Source organism: Cebus imitator, unplaced genomic scaffold (assembly GCF_001604975.1).
Source record: "Cebus imitator isolate Cc_AM_T3 unplaced genomic scaffold, Cebus_imitator-1.0 Scaffold699, whole genome shotgun sequence".
Taxonomy (NCBI): domain Eukaryota; kingdom Metazoa; phylum Chordata; class Mammalia; order Primates; family Cebidae; genus Cebus; species Cebus imitator.
The window spans coordinates 54693-65000 of NW_016108014.1; the positions used below are offsets into that span (position 1 = coordinate 54693).

Sequence of the window (10308 nt, forward strand, 5' to 3'; positions counted from 1 at the left end):
CACCTTTCACTCGTTCCTGCACTCATACAGGATGAATTCACTTGTTCACTCACTCGTGCGGTCACTCGTGCATCATAAATTCACTTTCACTCATTCATGCAGTCAGTCAGTTATGCATGAAATCACTTGTTCAGTCATCCGTGCATCCCACTCGCTCATTCACTCGTTCGTAGATTCATGCCTTCACTCATGCATGTATGCGTTCACCTAGCTTTCGGCACTCACTCCTCCATTCGTGCATGTATCTCTCAATTCATTCTCACATGCATGGGCTCATTCATGCCTTCAACGCATGCATTCACCTGTGAATGCGTTCATTCCCCCCTTGGCGCAGACACGTATGGTTCATTCATTTCCTCGCTCGCTCATTCTTGTTTGTTCATTCGCGCCTCACGTGCATTCACACGCACATTCACACGCACGTACTCACTCATCCAGGAATATACAGCGCGTGCAGACAGCCAGTCACTCACTCTCGCTATGCATGCAACAGCGGAGGCCTGAACACTCAGTTATTCTCTCTTTCGTGCACTCATTCATTCATTCAGGCGTGCAAGTATGCACACGTGCATTTTTCATGCATTCGGTAACATCGCGTCTGAGCCCTGCCTTCTCCCTCTGGGAGGCTACCAGAGGAGCGGCCTCCACCCGGGCTGCGCGCTGGCCTTGGGCCCAGGGCCTTAAGCCATCGCAAACATTTACTTTGTGGCCGGCTGATTGAAGGTTAAATGTCCATACCTAGAAACCGCGGGCTGCAGTGGGGGCCGCTGCGGGCGAGGGGCGGGGCGCGGCATGGGGCGCAGCCCCTGGCGGTTCCCGGGTGTCTCTCCCCCGCAGCCAGGGCTGGGCACCAGGCGGCGCGCGGGCTTGTTTGCCGGCGGGGGCTGCAGCTTGGCGGAGACGACCCGCGCCTGCGGGGGTGGGCGGAGGCGGGGCCGCGCATCCGGACAGAAGCCAATCGATGCCCTCGGAGCCTCCAGCGCCGGCCCAGGGCAGAGGCCGCCGGACCGCGGAAGAGGTGCCGGGGGCTGCCGGGGGGCGCAGGGGGCCGTGGGTCGTGGAGGAAGCCTGGGTGCAGGGCACGGCCGGGGGGCGCAGACGCTGCCCCAACACCGAGAGGTCTGGGGCGGTGGCGTACAGCGGGGTGGGGGCGCAACCCGGAGGCCGAGGCTGGGTGCTGGGGGAGGGGCGACGGCTTGGAGTGTAGAGGAGGGGTGAGGGGCGCAGGGGGCTGGAGGTCAGAGGTTGCCCACGCGCGAAGGAGGGGAGGGTTGCGGGGCGCTTGGGGGTGGGTGCGCCGAGCGGGGGCGCCGAGTGCTGGGCAGTACAGGTCCAGGCGCGGCGGGTCGCGGGGAAACCGAGGCTACCCCAGGCCGGAGGACAGACGGGGGCGGGGTCGTAGGGCTGGGAGGCTTGGGGTTGCGGGCGCGGTCCCAAGGCAGAGGCTGTGGTAGCGCTAGGGAAGGGAGAGGTGCAGGGCCTGGAACGGGTTCGGGGGCGCTTGGGGAGAAGGGACGAGGGGCGCAGGGGTGGGCCGGGGGGGCACTGGAGTGACGGGGGAAGGGGCGTCTGGCCGGTGGGCGCGGGCAGAGGCAGCCCAACCAAGCTCGGAGGAGGTGCAGATCCCAGGGTCCGGGAGCGCAGGGGTGGGCCAGGGAGTGGACTGGGGGTGGGTAACCGAGTGGCGCCAGCTGGGCTGGGGAAAGAAGATGCCCAGAACTCCAAGCAGGTGCGCGGGGCGGCTGGGCGGCTGCTTATACCGCAGAGGTCGGTCGGGGTCCTGGGGGCGGTGTTGTTGCTGGGCACATGAGTGTTTAGACGCAGAGGGGTGACAGGTGACAGTGAGGAGGACAGGGGGTCAAGGGTACCCTGGCCAGAGGGCAGGAGGTTGACCTGGAGCGCCACGGAGGAAGTACGGGGAGTGGGGGTCGTGGGGGCGTCGGGGGAGGCAGGGGCCCAGTGGTGCATAGGTGGCCGGGGGTGATGCCAGCGGGGCCTGAAGCTGAGGGTGTCGGGACTGCCACGCTGTCGCCCGCAGGCCTGGAAATCCACACGGGTTCCTGGAGACGGTGCCTCTGCTCTGCGGGTTCGTGGTGGGGAAGTCCACCCACTGCTCCCCTGCGCCCGCCTGCCGGTCCACGCCCGCTGCACTCAGCACGGAGGACCATGTCGGGTGAGTAGCTCAAGCTCCTTCAGTTCAGCCTGCCTGTTCCTACTGGCTTGGGTGAGATTGGACTGCGCTGGGGAGAACCCCAGTTTGACCCAGGACCACCTCAAATCCGAGTCTCCCCTCACTGCCTCACCCAGGTCTCTGTGGGTGTGGAGAAACTGGTCCATCCGACGCTGCTGGAAATACCGGTGGGCTTCAGCTGCTGGGAGGGGGTGATTGGTAGCAAGTGAAGGCGGCGTTAGGATTTCACCAGTTCCCTTTGTAAGGTGTAGTCCTGGAAGTTTCACTGAGCTTGTTTCTTGGGAATAGCACTGAACTGTCTGAGATTGTCAGTGCCTGGAAGGCTGATGGTAAGAAGTCTTCTCCTAAAATGGCCCAAAAACTCTGGGAAAGGCTGTCTTCCAGTTCTTGGAGTTCAAGCCATCGGTTTAATTTCTGTGCCCAGCACAGACGCAGGGATGGCCTGGCTTGGTGGCTGAGGCCTGTAATCACAGCACCGTGGGAAACTGAGGCAGCAGGATCGCTTGAGGCCAGGAGTTTGAGACCGTCCTGGGCAACACAGGCAGACCACATCTCTAGGAAAAATTAAAATTAAAATTAACTGGGAGCTGCGGCAGGTGCCTGTGGTCCCAGCTACTAGGGAAGCTCAGGTGGGAAGGTCCTGAGCCCAGGAGGTCAAGGCAGCAGTGAGCTATGATTGTACCACTGCACTCCAGCCTGGGTGACAGGGTGAGACCCTGTCTCCAAAAACACCAAGAAACAAAATATGAACCCAAGTTAATGCTCCTGCAGGCAGCGGGCAGGCTGTCAGGAAAGGCAGGAAAGGCCTGCCCCCTGAGGACTGGCGAGCCCCATCTCTCTGCACTTGGTTCTGTGGACATCAGATAGACCATTGACTTCAGAGGCCTAGATATGAGAACATAGATTGTAACCTCATCCCATAAGAAAGATGCTGGTTCTATTTTTTATCATTAAATCTTTAAGACACCTCCTTGTACTGGACCAGACTGGATCATTCCCGAGTGCATTTTATGTATTTCTTTTTAAATTTTTTTTTTTTTTTAAACTTTGTAGAGACAGGGTCTTACTATGCTGCCCAGGCTGCTCTCGAACTTGTACGCTCAAGCAGTCCTCCTCCTTTGGCCTCTCAAAGTGCTGGGATTACAGGTACGAGCCACCGCGCCTGGCCATGAGTACAATTAAAAGAAATACACAGAACAGATTACTCTTTTATTCAAAGGAGAGATTTAGTAAATCACAGAGCTGCTTCCATCCTGTTTTCTCCCACTCTGGACTTAGAGAGGAAAATTGTCAGGGGAGGGATCTTAAGGGCTGTTTTCATGAGGTGTATTGGAAAACTTTGTTCCAAGGAACAGCAGAAAAGATTCTCTGTTCTAGGGGCGCGTTTAGAGCTCTCTAAAGTGAAAGCCACACATTTTCCCAAGCCTGCTAGGGTCTGTATAACAGCAGCATTCAAGACGGACATTCGGATACATCTTGCTCAGCTTCGTGCCGGAAGAGAAGATTCAACTCTGCAGAAAACAAAAGCCACCTTTGAGTAGAGAAGGGCTGAGAAGGAAGCTGCTAGGTGGTTTTGAGGGACGATTAGAAGATGCCTTGAGTGCAAGAGGGCAGGCAAGGGGTAGAAAGAAACCGTTGCCACAGGTTCATAAATTCTCAGCCCCTGCGATCTCCAGGCTGGACTTAATTTTGTGACAATATCTCCTTTTTGTGGGCTGGAGGGCAGTGACAGATTTTCTTGCTGTGTTTCTACTCTGTACTGCTGCCGAAAGTGCCCCCCGCGGTGGCACATGGAGCGGAAAGTGCCTCCTTCAGCGCAGTGGCACTGGATAACCGTGGCTGTTCTCAGCACCGCACCAGGACTTCGTCTCCAGTTGTTTCCTTGAGGCAAGGCGATGTGGAAGCTAAGCACCTGTCAATCAGTGTTCCTCTCTGTTCCATGGCTATCTGCTGATCCGTCTTTGCACTTTAGATGGGTTTTACAGTGTGCTGCGTGGGAAGTGGCTGACCTTCAGGAGGTGCACGTTTTTGTTCCAAAGCAAAAGGCTGAGTGTCGGATCCCTTGTTCCTGGAGAGAGCTCTTGTGCCAACTGGTGTTGTCTTGTCATTATGTGACTGTGGTCAGTATTCCACCCATGCTAAACCAAAGAGAGAAACAGAGTGTCCAGTATTTCCATAAAACTCTCACTCTAAATGTAGCCATGTCCGCGTTCTCTCTTGGGTTTGAGATCAAGGTAGGTATGGACAGGGCTGCTCCCTCCTGAGGCTGCTCTCCTAGGCTTGGTCCTCACAGAGTCTTCCCTCTGTGTGTGTCTGTGTCCTAATCTCTTTTTTTTTTGAGATGGATTTTCACTCTTGTCGCCCAGGCTGGAGGGCAGTGGCGCAATCTCAGCTCACTCCAACCTCCAGCTCACAGGTTCAAGCAATTCTCCTGCCTCAGCCTCCTGAGTAGCTGGGATTACAGGCACCTGCCATCACACCTGGCTAATTTTTGTATTTTTAGTAGAGAGAGGGCTTCACCATGTTGGCCAGGCTGTTCTTGAACTCCTGACCTCTGGTGATCCACCTGGATCGGCCTTCCAAAGTTCTGGGATTACAGGTGTGAGCCACTGCGCCCAGCCTAATCTCCTCTTCTTATAAGAACACCAATCCTATTGGACCAGAGCCCACCCGAGTGACCTCATTTACCTTAATCTCTTCTTTAAAGACCCTGTATCCAAATACAGTCACATTCTGAGGTCCTGGAGGTTACAACATTCATATATGAATTTTGGAGGTGCACAATTCAGCCCATAATTGGATAACTCATTCATCTGAATACTGCTGTGTTTGTCTGCTAGGACCGCCATAACAAAGTCCCACAGACTGGGAGGCTTAAACAGCAGACATTGACTCTCCCACAGTCCTGGAGGCTGGAAGTCCGAGGTCCAGGTGTGGGCAGGGCTGGCTCCTCCTCAGGCCTCTCTGCTGGGCTTGGAGATGTCATCTTCCTCTGTATCCTCACAAGGTCATCCCTCCGTGTGTGTCTGTGTCCTCATCTCTTGTTAGGAGGACAGCAGTGCTGCTGGATCCACCCTAGTGACGTCATTTTACCTTACTCACCTCTTAAAGTCCTCATCTTCAAATACAGACACACTCTGAGGTCCTGTGGCCTGGGGTTTTATCATAGGCGTTTCAGAATGGGTTATCATCTGTCTATAACAAACATTAATCATGTTTTCCCTGAGGTCTCCATGAAGAGCTATAAAAGCAGCACAAGTGGTTTTCAATCCGTGAGCCCTCCGCCATTTCTTAGTTGTCGCTGAGATCCTCATGAAGAGATCAAAACACCAGTGCACATGGTTACCGATCATTGGTCACTGCCAGCTCTCTTAGTTGTCACTGGCGTCCTGATGAAGAGAGAACAAGCCCGCACACGTGGTTATCAATCGCTGATCACTCTGTCATTTCTTCTCGTTGTGACTGAGATCCTCATGAAGAGACAAAAAGCCAGTGCATCTGGTTGTCAGTCATTGATCAGTTTGCCATTTCTCTTAGTTGTCACTGGTGTCCTCATGAAGAGCTATAAAACCAGCACAGGTGGAGATCAATCACTGATCATTTCGCCATTCTTCACTGTCCTCTGCACCCTGCTTTGGGCCAATTCACTTCCATCATCATCCTCTTCTCTAGACAGCCAGAGGGCCCTCCCTGGCAATGGAGATGAGACCTTCTTACAGGACTTGGAACCCTCCAATAGCTCCTTATACGCCTGAGGATAATAGAAAATGCTGCATATCAGCTTCGTGGTCCGGGCCCTCTGACCCACGCCCCCGTTGGTCCTTGTTCTCCGCCCACTGCTGCTACACTGGGAGGATTCATACTCCAGGAATGCTGAATGTAACCTATCACCTCCACCTCTGGCTTTGGCTCATGGACTTTTTCGCCTCTTCCTTCTTTGCCTTATTATTTTTAATTCAGTTTCTTATTGGAGACAGGGCACAGTAGCTACTTTGAGGGCTTTTGTGGGTGTTGGAGTCAGAGGTGACCTGAGACATTTAATTAATCATTGAAGCCCTGGTTTTCTCATTTTTGAAGCACATTTCTGTGTTGCAAAGGGAATTAGTGATAGTACATAGGTATGCCTTGTCTGGACCCTGGATGGATGGGAGCTGTATTCATTCTTGGTTATCGATCCACTGATTCCTGGATAAGTTCTTCCTGGCCATTGATCCCTGAGCTTATACAGTGCCCTTTCAAAAACTGCTGCCAGCCACAGGACTTGGCTTGCAGTATTAAAACACTCATTTCTTAGGGCTGATGTTTCTCATGGAGCTGCGAGTGTCTGAGGACAGAGCTTGCACTTTGTCAGCTGCTGGGCCCAGTACCTAGCAGAGTCTCGTGCGTGGGAATTGCCTGGGACTTGAATTCACAATGAACGTGTAATGCACTGAGAGCAGGTCATTAGGTCCACATAGACGTCTTCTGCCCCTTCACCTTCTTTGTCTTCTGTCTCCAGCTTCAATCCTTTCCTCTTTCTCTAAGCAGATGGGGCGGCTTATGTGCACAGCACTGTGGACTGGGCTAAGCAGTGTCCACCCTAAAACTCACATTCCTCCAGAAGTTGTGAATGGGACCTGCGAACCAAAAGTGTCTGAGACCAGTCTCAATCAATTTAGAAAGTTTATTTTGCCAAGGTTAAGGACATGCTCATAACACAGCCTCAGGAGTTCCTGCCAACATGGGCCAAAGGTGGTGGGGGCATAGCTTGCTTTTACACATTTCAGAGAGACATGAGACATCAATTAATACATGTAAGATGTAAGACGTACATTGGTTTGATCTGAAAAGGTGAGACTACTTGAAGCAAGAGAGTTGCTGGGGGTGGCATCAGCTCATAGGTAGATTTGAAAATGGGTTATGGGAAGAGGTTGTAGGGACCAAGGTTTCATTGTACAGCCGAAGCTTCCAGGTAGCAGCCTTACAGCCAATAGACTGTAAATGTGTCTTATCAGACTTGAGATCTGTGTTGACATTTATGGTGGTAAGTTTTTCCTGAATTCCAAAAGGGAGGAGGGTATGATGAGGCATATCTGACTGGCTCTTCTTATTATGGCCTGAACTCGTTTTTCAGGTTAACTTTGGAGTGCCATTGGCCATTTACATAGTTGGGAGGACTAGAATTTTAGTTTAGGTTTACAGACCTTTTTTGGAAATAGGGTCTTTGCAGTTAAGCATCTCAAGATAAGATTATCCTGGACTATTTGGGTGGGCCCTAAAACTAATGACAAGTGTCCTTCTAAGAGATAAAAGAAGAGACACAGACACAGAGGAGGCCACGTGGAGATGGAGGCAGACATTGGAGTGATATGGCCACAAGCCAGGGACATCTGGAGCCACCAGGAACTGGAAGAGGCAGGAAGGACCCTCCCCTAGAGTTTGGTTTTGGAATCCTGGCCTTCAGAACTGTAAGAGAGTGAATGTGTGTTGTTTAAGCCTCCCAGTTTGTGGTACTTTCTCACGGCAGTCCCAGGAAACTCATTCATGAGTTTGCTAGGGAAAGGAGTCAGTGATAAGCCCACCAGTAAGCAAAATGAGCACAGTAGGTAAGATGGCACAAGAGATGAAGGGTCCTGCCTCATGGGAGGTGAGGGACTGTGATGAGAAGGGCTGTCTTAGGGAGCAGCGTTTGCAGGAAGATCTCCGAGGGATGGGTGGTCTTTACTATTGTCACCGTGTGCCTGGGAGGAGAGGGAGTTCCAGGTGAGTTAAGGGAGTGATAGTAGCCCCATGGTGTCCACTCATAGGATATGCTTGAAGACCTGGAAGGGTTGAGGTAGATGTGGGGACTGAGTGTGAGGGATGAGCTGACCAGCAGTATGGACCCGGCTTACATTTGCAGACAATGAGGAAACCATTGGCATTGGATTGGCTTTCAGGGCATCTGATGACTTTCGCTGTATGTTGGGGGAGAATATGTGATTTTAAGGACTGAGGAGACAGATAACAGGGAGCAGAATCTACATGGTAGAGCAGAGAATGCAAAGGAGGGAAGTTGTCACTCAGGGTGGTTGATGTGAGACCCACTTTAAATGTTTTCTAGTCTGACGCAGTGGCTCACACCTATAATCGTAGCTCTTTGGCAGGCCAGGACCAGAGGATCGCTAGAGGCCAGGAGTTCGAGATCAGCTTGGGTGACAGAGCAAGAGAACCCATCTCTGCAGAAAAATTAAAAATTAGCCAGGTGCAGTGGTGAGCATCTGTAGTCCCAGCTACTCAGGAGGCTGAGGCAGGAGGATGACTTGAGCCCAGGAGTTCTAGGCTGCAGTGAGCTGTGATGCTGCTGCTCTCCAGCCTAGGTAACAGACAGAGCAAGACCCTGACAAAAAAAAAAAAAAAAAAAAAAAAGGCAGTCAGTCACAGTGGCACACCTGTAGTCCCAGCACTTTGGGAGGCCGAGGTGGACAGATCACCTGAGCCCAGGAATTTGAGACCAGCCTTGGCAACATAATCTGCCTCTACAAAAAATATAAAAAATAGCTGGACGTAGTGGTGTGCACTTGTGGTCCCAGCTAGTCAGAAGGCTGAGGTGGGAGGATTGCTTGCTCCCAGGAAGTTGAGGCTGCAGTAAGCTGAAATCATACCATTGCACTCCAACCTGGGCAACAGAGGGAGACCTTGTCTCCAAAACCACCACCACAGAAAAATAAACAAAAACTGCAACCTTTTCTGTGGTGCCTCTCTCTTAAGATCTCAGGTTAGTTATACAAGAGTAGAATGTGGGATTGGAGGCAAGTGGACTTCTCCTTACCACAGAATTCATGTCATAAATGCTCTGCACAGAGGAGGCTTCTGGGGTTCTTAGGGAGACCGAGCAGGTAGGCAATAGGGATCTAAGTCTACTGGTTCAGGAGCTCATGACCCCGGTCAAATGATGGCAAGTTTCATTTTACACATTACCTGTTCTTCCTCTCTGCTCCTTAAGAGTGCAGGTCAGTATGTGGGATTGGAGACAGTGGACTCTTCCTTACTGGGGTATAGGAGTTGGCATGGCAAATATTCTGCAAAGCTTGTTCTTGCAGGACCAAGCATCTAAATAGCAAGATCTAACCTCAGTCATCTGTTTCTGAAGGAAAATCCCAAAGTCTGGCCTTTGGAGTGTGATTTAGCCCTCATTCTCAGATTCAATGGTGAAGTTCAGAGGGGAATCAATCCCTCTGAGCATCTCGAAGGTGAGCAGAACAGTCAGCTCAGGAGGAAATCTCAAAACAACGCCCCCCTATGGGGGGTTCTCTTACCTTTGTCATTGTGATTCCTAAACAACACACTCCTTTTTCCTTTCTATTCTTCAATTCACATGGTCCTTAAACATGGTTCCTCAGATTTCAATAATCTATACATTGGAGATTACAAATAAATCTTAATATAGCCAATGAAAGACTAAAAATTGTAAATGGCACTTTATTTTCAGTTTGACATTACTTTGCTGATGATTCTTTTCATAATATATATGATTTGATTTATCTTATTTTTTACTTTGCCATCTGTTTGCAATTAAATACACACACACACACACATACACACACATATATTTTCTTTTTAAAGACAGGGTTCTGCTCTGTCACCCAAGCTGGAGTGCAGTGGTACAACTGTATCTCACTGCAGCCTCTAACTTCTGGGCTCAGGCAACGTTGCTGTCTCAGCTTCCCAAATAGCTGGGATTATGGGCATGTGCAAAAAATCTATTTGAAAATTAAATGAATACAAGTCCTTTCTCAGTATGAAACACATACTCCAATACTTGCCAGAGAAATGGTACCTGGTAGTTGAATGTGCAGCAGGTGTGCTAATTGCCCTGGGTGTAGAATTTTAGCTATTCGGTCTGCGTATAGAATTTTAGGTTGAGGACCATTGCACTCAGAGTTTAGATACAGTGCTCTGTTTTAGTGTCTACTATTCATGATAAGAAGTCTAAGTCTCATCCTTTGTAGGATTGATCTGTATTTTTATTATACTTTCATTTTCTTGGCATTTTCAAGATGTTCTCCTTATCCTTGGTGTTTTTAAATTCCAGAAACATATTGTCAGGATAAGGACTGTTGATTTTCTTTCTTTCTTTTTTTTTTTCTCTCTCTCTC

At 50.8% G+C, this 10308-nt stretch overlaps 1 protein-coding gene across 1 annotated transcript in view; it reads left to right on the forward strand.

Annotated features, from left to right (window-relative positions):
* Positions 1-832: 832 nt before the first annotated feature.
* The window catches only part of GYG2 (glycogenin 2), a 50451-nt gene continuing 40975 nt past the window's right edge, over positions 833-10308 (forward strand). The window contains exons 1-2 of the mRNA XM_037734981.1: positions 833-1018; positions 2039-2173. Coding sequence (XP_037590909.1) covers positions 2167-2173 — 7 coding nt within the window. The 5' untranslated portion in view covers positions 833-1018; positions 2039-2166. The remainder of the gene's footprint in view (positions 1019-2038; positions 2174-10308) is intronic.